The 15,794-nt window shown below is 43.5% G+C and overlaps 1 protein-coding gene across 1 annotated transcript in view; it reads left to right on the top strand.

Moving 5' to 3' along the window:
- Positions 1-15,794, top strand: part of mok (MOK protein kinase) — an 86,903-nt gene that overhangs the window by 6,264 nt on the left and 64,845 nt on the right. The window contains exons 2-3 of the mRNA XM_078233198.1: positions 12,264-12,378; positions 15,188-15,277. Coding sequence (XP_078089324.1) covers positions 12,264-12,378; positions 15,188-15,277 — 205 coding nt within the window. The remainder of the gene's footprint in view (positions 1-12,263; positions 12,379-15,187; positions 15,278-15,794) is intronic.

Raw genomic sequence — 15,794 nt, 5'->3', positions numbered from 1 at the left:
AAAACAGAAAATGTTGAAAAATCTCAGCAGGTCTGACAGAGTCTGTGGAGAGAGAACAGAGTTAATGTTTCAAGTCTAGATGACTCTTAGTCAGAACTCTTCATTTTGTTAAAAACAGAATCTTGTTTGTGCCTGCTGCAAAGACAGCAAGCAACATGGGTGTTTCATTTAAATTAACAGAGTTGGTACATTCTGCATATTTGAATGGAAATGGAAGGGAGGGAAGTATCGGAAATATTCAGCGTGCAATGTGGGGGCAGAGTGGGGGGGGGGGGGGGGTATGGAGGGAGGGTTTGACTAGAATTGCTCCAGCTGGGTGTCACATGGAGGAATAGAGCTCAAAGAATCTCAGGCCCAATCTTGCTGTTCTGGTCAGATCTTTAAAGGGCATACAGCCTTGAATCCACATCCTTTACGTGGATGCTAGATATGGATATATATAGTTAAATAAATGGGCAAAAAATTGGCAGATGTGAGAAAATGTGAGGTTGTAAACTTTGGCATGAAGAATAGAAAAGCTGAAAATTATTTAAATTGAAAGGTTGGACAAAACAGGTACAGAAGGATATGGGTGCCACTATACATGAATCACCAAAACGTTAGCTGTGTTACCATCCTTGACCACATCCTGAGACATGTGACAAGATCTGGTTAGGGACAAATTTTGTTTAGAGAAAGATTGAGATTCAAGACATCTGCTTTTGGAATAAATCCACAAGATTCACGGGTTTTGAACAATCAAAATAAACTTTATTATACAAATTCAGAAAGATAAAACAGTTTACAATGTGTATCTTATACTCTGACATTCAGACTAAGTATGAGGTACATGTGAATTAACTGATGAACTGTGGCCAGATAAACCGCACTACAGAGGGCGGGATTTTCTCACCCTTCCAACAAGTGGCATCTTCTGGTCCAACCGAAGTCGACACCCTATGGCAGGTTGCCTGGTGGCAGGACAGCCAAGCCATGCAAAGGCCCAGAAACTTTGGCAAGACTGGAAGATCCTGCCTGCGGCCAATAGCTGGTTGGATCCACCATGAGAAAACCCACTCAGGTGGGCGAAGCAGGGGGGCCAATCTCACTACTTAGAAGGTGCTGGTGGCATTACCATTCTGTCACAATGGGATACTTAAGTGCCAATAGTTGGCTACCTACCCCTTCTCGGCGGGTACCTTTTGCTGTTCAGACCCTTCAGCAAGTTCACAAGAGGCAGACTGCATCAGATATGCAACCCAAACTCCCCCTTTGCCTCCAAAACCATGGCTTTGAAAAGATTCTGCACGTTATCTGCTATATTATGGAAAAAATACATCATTTGACAGCAATTTGATGATAACTACACCAATGGTGAAGACAATGTTAATGTCTTATCATCTTGGTAGATTTGCCATTGGAGATATTTTTTATGCTTTATTGGTGGAAAATATATCCTGATCACTGTGGCTTGTACTGTTGAAAGATGATGTAATAATAAACTGATATGACCTCATGGACTGACAGTCTGAAAGGTCTGACGTGGATAAATTTAACAGATTTCCCTACTGAGAGATATTAAAAAGTTATAACTTTACACAAAAGTGAAGTCAAAAGGGTCCACCTGAGAACTGATAATGGACAGAGGTAGATTTTAATACAGTAAGGAATAAGAATAAGAGGTTTCTGCACTTCAAAATATCTTGTTGACTTTTACAAAGCTACTGTAAATGGATTTTTTTTAATGACAAGCGAATCAAAACATTTTATGGAATAACTACCTCTTTAACAATAACTACTTTATATTTATCATCTTTTAAATTTAGAGGACCAAAACACCAGGAAACGTTGCTTCCTACGTAAGTACATACATCAGCTTGCTTACAGAATAGAGTAGTGTTGCGAGATTGGGCACATTTATTTATTTTTAACTCGCTGCCTTGCTGTGAATTTCTAATAGTTACATGTCAAAGGAATGAACACTACACTGCACTTAGACAAATGAACATGATACAAGGAGTATTTAAGCAAATGGGAAACACAAAAGGTAAATGCCTAAATATATTGGGTCAGATTATGTGGTCAGCAGCAAAGCAATGGTACTTGTTGCTGACCTCCAAACTAAAGTGCCCACTTACTTAGTGCAATGATGCAGTGACGGCGGGGATGACAATTCCACCTGGAAGTCAGGAAGATTTCCTCACGACCTTGGCTATGATAAAGCTCTGCAGTGTTCTTTCATGCACTGGAGCTGAGCAGTAAAGGACAGAGAACATGATATAGAGAATAGAAGACATGCTCACAGAACCTGTCAGAACTAAGCTACTGTCAATGGGAGAATCATGTTAAAAAGTCATTTAAATTTAATGACTTAAGCATCAGACAACTACTGGAATCATGTTAAAAGTCATTAAAATTTAATAATTTTTTTAAAGTCAGATAAATTATATCAGAATCATGTTAAAGGATTAGATTGAATCATTTAAAAAGTCCCAGATTCAGAGTGCTTCCCACAGCCATTTTGAAAGTTGAAAATTCCCATTAGTATCAGTGCCTCATTGGCTCAGATTTTTAAAAATTCATTTTTGGGATGTACTTATCTCTGGCAAGGCCAGCATTTTTCACCTCTCCCTAATTACCCTTGAAAAGGTGGTGGCGAGTTGCCTTGTTGAATTGCTGTAGTTCATTGGGTATAGGTCCATCCAGGGTGCTGTTAGGGAGGGAGTTCCAGGAATTTGACCCAACAATAGTGAAGGAACAGTGATATAGTTCCAAATTAAGATGGCTTAGAAGGGAACTTGCAGGAGGTGGTGTTTCCAAGCATCTGTTGCCCTTCTCCCTCTGGATGGTAGAGGTTGCGGGTTTGAAAGGTACTCTTGATGGACCCTTAGTGAGGTTTTGCAGTGTATCTTGTAGATATTTCTCCTTCAGCTGAGTCGGCATCACAGACTAATATCCATATTCCGCCAACACTTTTTAAATTTTGAATGAGGTTAGCAATGTAATAATGACCAGATAATCTATCTTTGTGATATTGATTGAGGGCTAGATATTGGCAAGGGTACCAAGGATAACGCCTCTGCTCTTTGAAATAGTTCCATGGGATCTTTTACATCCATCTCAGTTTAAAATTGCATCCGAAAGATGTTATCTCTGATGATGTAGTCTCCCACAGATCTGCACTGGAATGTCAACCTTGGTTTTTATGCACTCAAGCCCAGGAATGGGATTTGAACCCAGGATCTTGTGGTTCGGAGGTGACAGTGCTCCAACTGAGCCACAGCTGACACAAATATTACACGCTGCTGCCACTGTATGCCCATGGTGTAGGGATTGAACGTTTATGATGGTGGGTGAGGTACTGATCAATGGGCTGTTTTATCTTGGATGGAGTTGAGCTCCCTGAATGTTTAAGCTGCACTCATCCAGTCAAGTGATGAGTATTCTATCATACTCCTTACTTGTGCTTTATAGATGGTGAACAGGCTTTGTGAAGTCAGGAAGTGAGTTACGTGCCAAATCCCAGTCCCTTGACATACTGTTGTGGCCACAGTATTTACATAGCTGGTCCAGTTAAGTTCCTTGTCAATATTAACCCTCCATGTGGTTAATAGTGAAGGATGTAGCAATGTACTACTGTTGAATGTCAAGGGGAGATGGTTAGATTATTTCTTATTCAAGATGGTCAGTACCTGGCATTTTCCTGACATGAATTTTACTTGCTGCTTACCAGCCAAAGCCTGAATGTTGTCCAGACCTTGCTGCTTAGGACACGGACTGTTTCAGGATCTGAGCAGTTGCAAATGGTACTAAACGTTGTGCAACCATGAGCAAACGTCTCACTTCTAACCTTATATTGAAGAGAGGGCCATTGATGAAGCAGCTAAAGATGGTTACACCAAGGACAATATCCTGAGGGACTCCTTCAGCAATGTCCTGGGGCTGGAATGATTGGCCTCCAACAATCACAAGCACCTTGTTTGGTGCTGGGTATAACTCCAACCAGTGGAGAGGTCTTCCTCCGATTTTCATTGATTTCAATTTTGCTAGGGCTCCTTGATGCTACCCTCAGTCAGATACTGCCAAGATATCAAAGGAAGGTATTCTCACCTCACCTCTGCAAATTCAGCTCTTTTGTCCATATTTAGGCCAGGACTGTAATGAGGTCTGGAGCTGAGTGGCCCTGGCAGAACTCAAACTGAGAATTGGTGAGCAGTTTGCTATTGAGCAAGTGCTGCATGATAACACTGTTGGCGACGACACCTTCCATCACTTTGCTCATGATTGAGAATGGACTGTTGGGGAGGTATTTGGCTGGATTGGATTCAGGTACATATCCATGTTGTAACTGTACAGGAATAGGTTGGCTAAAGGTGCAGCTGGTTCTGCAGCACAAATCTTTCTTTGTCCAGGTGTCAGGGCCCGTAATATTTACTGTTGGTATCCAATGCCTTCAGCCTTCTTTAGATATCACAAGCACTGAATCAAACTGTCTAAAAACTGGCAGCTATGATTGTGGGGACCCCCAGAGAAGGCCAAAGTGGATCATCCTCTAGAAGTTTGTTGCAAATGTTTCAGCATTATCTTTTGCACTGATGTGCTGGGCTCCCTCATCATTGAGGATAGGGATGTTTATGGAGCCTCTGGTTAGTTGTTTAACTGTCTACCACCATTCATGGCTGGATATGGTAGGGTAGGACTTTAATCCGATCTGTTGATTGTGAGATTTTTTTTTGTAAAAATATACTTTATTCATAACATATCTAAAAAAAATTACAAAGCATTTCAAAATTATCATTAGAGAAAATGAAATGACATTTTCTACCTAGATCATGTTGCACTTTGAGGTGCATCAACACAATTGTGATACATGTAATATTTACTATATACATTCATGTGACTCATAGGGCCTGATTTTACCATTTTCATTCTAAGTGCCCAATCTGGGCGCAAATCAGGACCAACTTGGAAATCTGCTTTCAGGCGCCCCCATTAGCACTTAGCCTGGAAAAAAATCGCGAGCCTGAATCGTGCTGTGGGCGGGGCTCAGCACGCCCGAAACGATCGGAGCTTTGAACTGCGCATGCGCAGTTGGAAAAAATTTTTTTAAAGCGCACCCGTTACAGATCACTCCTGGGCCACAGAAAGCGGAGAGAGCGGCCCGGGAGCAAAAAGCGGGAGTGATGGCCCCCACAGACATCACTGTCCCCCTTATGCACCCACACCCCCGCTACCCAGACCGATCGCGACCCCTTGTCCCCTTCCTCCCCACTGATCGCCCGCAGTGTGGTAGTGGACCCCCCCACCAGAGATCCATCTGCCCCCCCCCCCCCACCAGTGAGCGATTGGGCCTCCCCCTCCCCACCACCAGAGATACATCTTACCCACCTCCTTCCTCCCCCCCCCCCACACCCCCAGAGAATGAACTGGACTCACTCCCCCCCCCGAGATAATGATCTAGCCTCACTCCCCGCGCCCCCCCCCCCCCACCAGAGATACATCTTACCCACTTCCCTCCTCCCCCCCCCCACAAAGAACGATGTGGCCTCACTCTCCCCCCCCCCCACCTCGCACCAGAGAATGATCTGGCCTCACTCCCCCCCCCCCCAACCAGAGAATGATCTGACCCACCTCCCTCCCCCACCCCACCCGCCCCCCCCCCCCCCCCCCCCCCCAACCCCCCACCGATCTGAGTCAGAGAGCTGTTGGAAGCTCTGAACTCGCCTCTTCAGCAGCTGGAGCGCCCAATTCAGACTTTTATTCAGCATGGAAGGTGCCAGTTTGAAACTCTCATTTGCAGACAACTCTTTGCACTGGAACACCAATAGGTTTCAGGCAGACCAAAGAGTGTCTTTCACCAAGTTGATGATCCTCTAGCTGCAGTTGATGTTTGCCTCAGTGTTCTAGGGGTATGGTTCAAAGGGACCGGGGCATGCGCTAGAAACTGGAAAGAGTAAATAGCTATGGTAACAGGGAACAGCCCATGCAGTACAGAGTCATGCATCGCAGAACTCTTCAGGATGATGAATCATGACAAAAATCACTGCATCTCTCACCAGACCCTCTTTTCAAGGACACATTCCAGATGGAGGTGAATATTGGTTGGGGATGAAATTCCAGGAGCGTAGGAAAGATCTGACAAATAGGGCCTTTTTCACCATTAGCCAAACTACGCCTTGGTGCTTGTTTGAAACTTCTGGCAATGAGGCACTCTGTCAAATGAGTTTGACAGTCTGCTCAATGAACCATCTAATAGGATCCACCATCTCCTTTTCCTACAGGCCTCTAGGACATTACATGTAAATCACCGCCTGATGAACTTGTAGTCAAAGGTTTTCTCTGCATAAGCTTTTCCACAAGGAATAGGTGGTACAGCACGGTCCAACTACTTGGAGGGTCCCGCAGCAACGTGACCAGACCCATCCATTGCAACATGGGGAGAGGTGGAACCCGAGCACATAGTGACACTTGGGGTGGGATTTTATGGCCTCGCTCGTCCCGAGACCGTAAAATCTGCCCAAGGTCAACGCACCTTTCCATGGGACTTGTAGCGGGCAAGGGGCGGACCATTGAAAGGTCTGTTGATCTCGGGCGGGATTTCTGGTTTTGGGGCGAGCGTAGCCAGAAAATCCTGCCCATTGTGTCCACAGATTTTAAAGGGCTGAGGGAAATGTCCTGGTTAGAAATGTTCTGCCCAGGTGTCCATGAAAACAGTGAGGAATGAGGTGTCCATGCAAGCAGTGAGGAATGGATTGGTCTCTGTTGGAGAAGCCTTTCTCATCCATTCCCCCTCTGGGTCATTGTTGCTCCTGGCTTCCCAGAACTTGAGCGCACTGAGTGCTTCACTACTCCCAGCTTCCTGGGGCTGAGGCACCCTAGCCTCTTCAGTGTCTCCAGTGGAACTCTGGTGTCTCCTCCTCCAGCTCACTAGAACTTTGCTGCTTCTTCTGTAGCTGCCACCTTTGTGCTTTGAAATTCGAAGAGCAGCAGCCCCTGTCATCTGTATTGGATGGGAGTTGCCTCTTGCTGCTTGTCTAGGAAGTGCTTGTTCCCTTCCTGGCCCCTTCTTCTTTTTGGTCCTCCTACCAACTGTCAGTCACCTGGTTCTCTGCTGGTTCTTCCTCCATTGATTTGGTCTGTTGAGGAGTGGGAGGTTCAGGGGGCAGTGTTGGTGTTTGGTGCTCTGATGCCACACTCTTTTCCTTTCTCTTGTCTATCTCTGTGTCCTCCTTTGTCCCATTCTGCTCACTAGAGGTGTTACATACCCCTGGTTTGGGACCCTACATGTTGCATGCTTCACCTCTTTAGGATCCTGATGTTAGGCAATGAAGCTAAGCTTTAAGTTTAAGTTTACTTATTCATGTCACACAGTAGGCTTACATTAACACTGCAATGAAGTTACTGTGAAGATCCCCTAGTAGCCACACACCTGCGCCTGTTCGGGTACACCAAGGGAGAATTTAGCATGGCCAATGCACCTAACCAGCACGTCTTTCGGACTATGGGAGGAAACCGGAGCACCCAGAGGAAACCGATGCAGACACATGGAGAATGTGCAGACTCGCACAGACAGTGACCCAAGCCAGGAATTGAATCCAGATCCCTGGTGCTATGAGACAGCAGTGCTAACTACTGTTCCACCGTGCTGCCACTAGCCCACCAAGGAAAACAAACAACCAAAGAAGACATTCCAATCTAAAGGGGTAAAAGGCTGAAGTCTTTGCTAAAACCCCTCAGAAAAAGAAATGTAATCCACAAAAAACAAAGGCACATGTCCAGGGACAACCATGATCGTGGTCTCTCCCCTGCCAGGTAAGTTGGTTTTGGGATCACTTAGCTCTGTCTTAGTGTGCTAACTCCATTCTGCAGCATGCATGTAGTCCTGTTATAGCTTCAACAGATTGCCACCTCATTTCTAGGTATGGCTGGCACTGCTCCTGGTATGCGCTCCTGCACTTGTCATGAAATCCATTGATGTACGTGTCCCTGGGTGTTAACTTAGCAGTCTTTGGGAATTGTAACATTTAAGGTACAGGGTGTTCCAATGCTTGTTAAATTGGTTCCTGTCTAATAACAAGGATGGGACCCTCTTGGAGTATTTTGATAGGTCACCAGGGGCACCCTGTCAGCCAACAAGTCCCATAGAAACAGGGACAGACAGAGGTCTCAGTTGAGTTAAAAAGTTAGAGAAAGGACTGCGGGAGAGAGTCGTTGGGGAAAATGTACCTCTTTGGAGCAGTGGTGTCCTGCTTGGCACAGCCATAGATCTGAAAATGTGCTTGTGAGCTCGTGTACTTGGAAATCCAGGAAGAAGAAATTTTGGAAGGCGAGATTGAAACCCTGTGAGGTTGGCCATTGTTAAAAGCCATCTGAGTGGGAGTGACTTTTGAAGAGAATCCCAAAAAGAGACCTTCAAAGATGGAGATTGAGTACTCTTATAAGACGCAGTTTTGGTGAGATTAGGTAACTCACAGTGGGACTAACATATGAGTGATTTGTTGAGAAGTCCATGGAATCTGTTTTGGTTGCACCTGTCATTTACTCTGTAGTGTGATGTTTCCATGTACCTTCATGTTTCACATGTACCTCATACTTAACCTGAATGTTAGAATATAAGGTTTACATACTGTAAATTGTTTTATCTTTTTGCTTGTTCAAAACCCATGGAATCTTGTGGCTTTATTCCATGGGCAGGTGTCTTAACTCTCAACCTTTATCTACTTTAAACAAAATGTTATTGGTCCCTAACCGTATCTCCCCCCATATCCTTGGTCTGGCCAAGGCTCATAACAAACTTCTCATTAAACTAAGGTTGGTCTACTAGTTTGGTGATAATGTAAAGTATATAGTGAACCATTAATTGTCAACCAAAGTAAAGGGAAATGAATTCTGTGAATTTAATTTGGAGCCAGAAATGCAATGCACACAATCAGGAACCAATGTATATCATTGGACGCTGACACGTAATGTGCAACCATTGCACATACATAATGTGATACAATGCAGATTGAGAAAGCCAATTTAGTACTGAAGACCTACAGGCCATCACTATGGGAACAAAAATTATATTACAGGTTGGATTTCCAAAGTCTGGCAGTTTGAAATCCAGATTTGTCCAAAAACTGGACATTTAAAAAAAATATTCCATTTGATATTCAGTTAAATTAAATTTTGATAAATTTGGGGCAATTTGGCTAGACTATAGTTTTGGTGATGTACTAGACTAGCTATTGGATTTTCTGTTTTGTTTAGTGGCAGACCAGTCTAGTTCTTGTGCTCCGAGTCGACCCAAATGACCCTCAACTCCACCTGACTTGGCTGTCTGAAATCAGGGAAAATTTTAAATTCAGCATGGCCTTGATCCAGAGGGTGGGGGATTTTGATGTCCAACCTATAGTTATGTATTGCACTTGTACATTGTGTAAATGAACATTAGAAGGCCCCTGATGGAAGCAAGCATACTGCATCAGTGATACTCCAGGCTGTCCACTCATATAGGGTTTGATGCCTGGAAATAATTCAGAGCCTGAAATAAAATCAGCCATGACATTACCGCACCACCTTGATTTGCTGGCAGCAGAGTATATGGTAAAGGTGTTGCAGAACTGAATATTCCCAAAACTAGAGAAGTAACTTCTGTACTCTGCATTTTGCTTCGATTTATTAAATCAAGGATTGTGAAATATTTGATCATTTTTATGCACTTAAAGGGATTGTGTGCAGTTTGATGACTTCCAATCTTCATCAAAAAAACTCACATTTCTTTGTAAAAAAAACTTCCAAGATGTGTGCATTTTTGTTTTTAAGATGCTACTTTGCATTCATCCTTTAAGATGTAATTTTTAAAATGTTAAACTATATTCAACCTTGTCAAATATTTTTTATAAATTTAGGCAAGTAAAGGTCGTTGTGCACCACACCACATTTTTGTTGCTTCACACAATTTGTCTAGTTGTCCCAAGCAGTGGCCATTAAACAAGTTGCACTATATAGCTTTTAAAATGGAAGCGAATAAATGTTTGAAGGTAAAAAGACAAGAATATGAGGAAAGAGCAAATAAATTAGACAAAACAAACAGCTCTTTCAGGGAACTGGTGGTGGTGGTGCCAAGAATTGAATACCTTTTCTGTATTGTAAAATTCTATGATTTCCAGTTTTGGAGCATTGATATTTTTCCTTTTTTTCCACTCCTTCCCCAGCAAGGGAATGCTTGGAGGCAGGACTATGCCAGCATTAGTGCAAGTATCACACTCTGTTAAACTTCTCGGGTATACAGTTTTAACAGAGTGCTTTCACTTACATCATACCATCTGGAATAATCCCACCTTCCCATTCTGCTGCTTTCTCACTCTCCATGCAGGCAGAGAAAGCAAGAGAAACATGATACATGTGCCCACAAATCCCACGGAAGAGCAGACTTTGAAGAAAGCTGATAAAAAGAGACAGAGAAAGCAAGGTAGAGAAAATGAGGAAATAAGAAAATACAGGATAGAAAGCACTTGAAAAAAATAAATTGATGCCATTTTACACTTTGATCTGAAGGTTGCAGCTTGTATCTATTTATAGAAATCATAGAAAATTTACAACACAGGAGGCCATTTAGCCCAGCATATCCATGCTGGTGACAAAGAACTACCCAACCTTACTCCCACTGTTCCCTACAGGTCACAGAAGTTCAAGTTGACATATAAGCACATTTTAAATATGCTGAGAGTTTCTGCCTCTAACACCCTTTTTTGAGTGCCAGGTCCCTATCAAATCATTGGGGAAGCATGGTTCCAAAATAGGTCATTAGAGTTATTTTTAAGTGTTAAAAGCTTTTCACATTTCGTGAGCCATCATACCATATGATTTTCGACAGCAATTGGTGCCCACCCAACTGGGCGTGAAATCATCTCATTGTATTATTTGTATAAGACATTTGTCTGAAAGCAGCAATTATTCCACCAGTATCGGGAGACTCAGTCACTCCAATAATAGATCAAGTGTCAGTCGGATCAAGCCCAAGATGGGGTGCAATGCCTTATCTTGTCAGCTTCAATCTTGTTTAGACTCCCTTATGGGAACCTTGAATTGGATTCAATTTGAATTTGGTTTCTGGAGCAAGCGAGGAATGGGTTTGGGTTTCCTGATCCATTCTGAGCATTGGCTTTGTAACTTTAAGGATGGGGTTAAAAAAAATAACTGGGTGGTGGAATCAGTGACTGGGCACTGCAGCATCAAATTGCGATATGAGGAGAAATTTCTTCACCTCCAGGGTGGTGAATGTATTGAAATCAGTACCACAGAAAGTAATTGAGGCCAAAACATTGTCTTATTTCAAGAAGAAAACAGATTGGGTTAAAGGGATCAAGGGATATGAGGGGAAGGGCGGATCAGGATATTGAATTTGATGATCAGCCATGATCAAAACGAATGGTGGAGCAGGCTTGAAGGGCCGAATGGCCTACTCCTGCTTCTCGTTTCTATAAAGTTTATTTATTAGTCATAAGTAAGGCTTACATTAACACTGCAATGAAGTTACTACTGCGAAATTCCCCTAGTCACCACACTCCGGCACCTGTTTGGGTCAATGCACCTAACCAGCACGTCTACCCGGAGGAGACCCACACAGACACGGGGAGAATATGCAAAAACTCCACACAGTGACCCAAGCTGGGAATCGAAAGGCAGCAGTGCTAACCACTGTGCCACCCATGGTATCACCTGCAAACTGGGACTAAATCAGATGGGCTGCAAAAGCCAGGGTCCCACCCAGTGACTGCGGCTTTTTGCACTCACACCAGAGAGAATGCAGAGCGGGCAGGTGCCCTGACCACACCTGGTCACCCGCTCGAGCCCAGGCAGCGGCCGAGGTCAGAAGGCAGGAGTGCCCGGTTTCCAGGGCAACGGCGATGTGAGATGGCGGCTTGTCTTTCCCCTCCCCCACTCATACTCCCCCAGCCGCTGCTCCAATTTGTCAGATCCCGAGTGTTGCTGAGGCTTTAGAGTGGGGGGGGGGGGGAGGAAAAAATGAAGCATCGAATCACGGAAATGCATTTAGACTTTAAAACCACCAACCGACGATGAATTGTAAGAACGATATTTTTTTTAACCAAATAGAGCAGCCGTGAAACGGGCGGCCCCGGTCGGACACTTGATCCACGGAGAGGCTCTGCCATCTTGTGCACACCTGGGTATCTGTTGTGAGGGCATAGAAATCCATTTAAAAAAACGGAGTGGTTCGGGTTTGTTGTAACCCAGTGTTGCTTTGTTGAATTAAATGTTGATTTCTTTTTGAAAAGAATATCGACTAGTAGCTAAGATCGGCGAAGGGACATTTTCAGAGGTCTGGAAGGCGCAAAGCTTAAAAGATGGGACCTACTACGCTTGTAAAAAGATGAAACAGCATATTGAAAGGTAAATTCAAATTATGACCGCACTGTTTAACATGTTGTGCAATCGCTTTTTAAGTTAAGTTTAAGTTTATTTATTAGTGTCACAAGTAAGCTTACATTAACACTGCAATGAAGTTACTGTGAAAATCCCCTAGTCGCCACACTCCGGCGCTTGTTTGAGTACACTGAGGGAGAATTTAGCATGGCCAATGCACTGAACCAGCATGTCTTTCGGACTGAGGGAGGAAACCCACGCAGACACGGGGAGAACGTGCAGACTCTGCACAAACAGTGACCCAAGCCAGGAATTGAATCCGGGTCCATGGTGCTGTGAGGCAGCAGTGCTAACCATCACCATCCTATCGATATCACTTTGGAGTTTACTTTGGAGAACTATCTACGATACAGCCCATTTTTGGGTGGTCTGCAAATTTCCCAATTGTGCCCTCCATGTTCAAGTCCAAATTATTAACATATAAGACAAACATCAGGGGTCCCGACACCGAGCCCTGTGGAATACCACTTGAAACAATTTTCCATTCGTAAGGGCAGTCATTGACCATTATCCTTTGCTTCCTGTTACTAAATCAAATTTGGATCCAGTTCACCACATTACCCTGTATCCCATGGGCTTTTACTTTTTTGACCAGTCTGCCATGTGAGACCTTGTCAAATGCCTTACTAAAATCCAGGTAGACAACATCCATTGCACTACCCTCATCGATTCTCTTTGTCATTTCCTCAAAGAATTCAATCAAATTTGTAAGGCATGACCTTCCCTAACAAAGCCATGCTAACTATCCTTGCCCATTTCATGTCTTTCTAAGTGACAGTTAATCTGATCTTTCAGGATTGATTCCAACAAGTTGCCCAAAAGTAAGACTAACTGGCCGATAAATTGTTTGGCAATTCCTTCATACCTTTTTTAAACAATAGATCCAAATTTACATTCCTCCGTCCTCTGGCTCCTCACCTGTGTCTAGTGAAGATTCAAAAATAATCCTCAGAACAAATGCTATTTCCTCCCTGACCTCCTTCAACATCCTAGGGCACAGTCCATCCAGCCCTGGTGACTTTTCCACTTTCATGGATTCCAACTCCTCTAACACTTCCTCTCTCATTATGATTATTTCATCCAATATTTCACACTGTTCCTCTTGGATTACTGTATCCACGTCATCCCTTTCCTTTGTGAATACGGAGACAAAAAATTCATTTAAAACTCTTCCCGTATCTGCTGCATCATCACATAAGTTCCCTTCTTCATCTCTGATAGGTCTCACGTTTTCCTTAAGTATCCTTTTGCTCCTTGTATACTGGTAAAACATCTTTGGGTTTTCCTTAATTTTGCTTGCTAATATTGATGTGTTGGGGAGGAAGGCTAGAGTGTTGGGGGAGATTTTTTCCAGGTGTCGGGCATATCGCTGGTGCCCACGGTCCAAGATGCAGCCCCTGCCGACCTCCCCAGACCAATCGTGTGCAGAGTGGCAACCCTTCCGCTCCCCCAGAGGCCCCACCCCCCATTGACCTGCCCGGTGGGTAATGCCCAGGTGCCAGGGTGGCACTGCCAGTTTGGCACTGCTCTAGGGGCACCCCCACTTTGCCCTCAGCCTCCCCAGGGGGCTTCGATAGCCTCTGGTTCCATCGGCGAGGTCAACACGACTGTTCCCCATTCATTGGGAGCAGGTGTTTTCCTCGCCGGAGAGAACCTTTCCCAGCGAGGCCATAAAGGCAAGCAAGCCGAGACGATTAGCGCTCGGCTCAATAAACACATGTTAATAAAGATTTAAATAAATGTAACTACATTAATCAGCCCCTCGCTCATTTCCAGCGAGAGGTTGACCACTTCAGCTGCCGTAAAATCCTGCCGGTTGCATAAACCAGTGCCATTCGCACTAGCCGTTTTATGCCAATTTTACGGCATTTTCCCACCGCAAAATGGGCGTAAAGCGGTGGTAAAATTCTGCCCTTTATGTCTACTCCATCAATTCATGACACCCACACTGAGGGTTAAGGTCCTTGGAACAGCCGAACTGGGGTCTGTTTGAGCTCAGCATCAAGTTCAAATTTTCCACCTGAGTTCAGATTTCCCTTCTGTGTGAATCATAGCCTGTCCCCTTTTGCATTCAGGTCTCACCAGCCATTTTTAAAAGTCTGCAAAGTCTCCCTGACCTTGTGAAAAAACGGTCCCTAATTCTATTTTATGATGTTCCACTGATATACCTGGCTGTCTTGTGCAGCCTTAGTATGTAGCAATGATTTGCAACAGCCAACTTTTAATTTGCATTCCGTTTTAAAAATTTCTTCTACAGGTCAGGTCCAAAACTTTTCCTAGTCTCCCATTCCCAGCCTTTTGCTCATGACTCCCTTGCTATGGCAGAGCCTGTACCCAGTTCTTGACATACACCATCCCTCTCTGCCACCCTGTCACTATTACATTTTTTGTATGACAGTTCTCAGCCAAAACTGATTCCAAATAGCTTACTCATTTACCTCACTTCCATTCACTTATTGTTTTTTGCAAAGTGAGTGACAGCAGGGCACTGGAGGAAGTTGTCGTGGCCCAGCTGTGCTCTGGTGAGTCAACAAATTTGGACTTGAACAGCTGACCTCCCCATCTGTCACACCTATCTTTTGATCCCTTCAGCTGGGAGTGGGCTGGTGGATTCATTTAGTCTTCGTGCTCTGTATAGTTCAGTTATTAACCAGATAAAATCACTGAGAACCATGTTCAGTTTTAAACTTTGTAGTTTCATGCTCTTGAATTATATCTAATGATAGAAAGCCCCCAGATAACCAACCGTTGTTCTCGATTCAAATTTTGTAATTAGCATGGAGCAAGTGAACAACCTACGTGAAATTCAAGCCATGCGCAGACTGAGTTTACATCCTAATATTCTTCAGTTACATGAAGTGGCCTAGTAAGTACTGCTTCATTGATATATGTTGTAATTAAATATGTTTATAAATAACATTTATAGATCTGACCATTTTATACTTGCAGCTGATTTGAATTTTGTCTGCTAAGCAAAATGTCTGAATCTGAAAAGTGCTTTGCATTTTCATGAAGCATGATGCCAATACTCAGTACTCACCAACAATGTATATATAACCTTCATTTAATACTGTAAAATATTTTGAATATTTTTATACTCTTGACGTTTACTGTCAGTTATGCATGCAGATTTTCTGACTTTTGGTCAATGGATAGAATCTCCATGCCATTGTTTCCTTACTTAAAACTGCAGTATATAGAATGGTATCCTTAACAAATAACATCTCACCTAATTTTTAACAAGCTATTACAGTAGAAAATCTTTAAAATGCTAAATACACAAGGGATTTATTTACTGCTTCCACTATTACTGCTTCCACCTGCTATTAACCATAATAAATATTTCTATTCGTGGCCACTTTTTTCCCCTCGCTGATTTTTCT

The sequence above is a fragment of the Mustelus asterias genome, chromosome 18 (genome assembly GCF_964213995.1).
Source record: "Mustelus asterias chromosome 18, sMusAst1.hap1.1, whole genome shotgun sequence".
Classification (NCBI taxonomy): domain Eukaryota; kingdom Metazoa; phylum Chordata; class Chondrichthyes; order Carcharhiniformes; family Triakidae; genus Mustelus; species Mustelus asterias.
The sequence above is the reverse complement of the archived record's forward strand: the minus strand, read 5'-3'. Positions and strand labels throughout refer to the sequence as shown.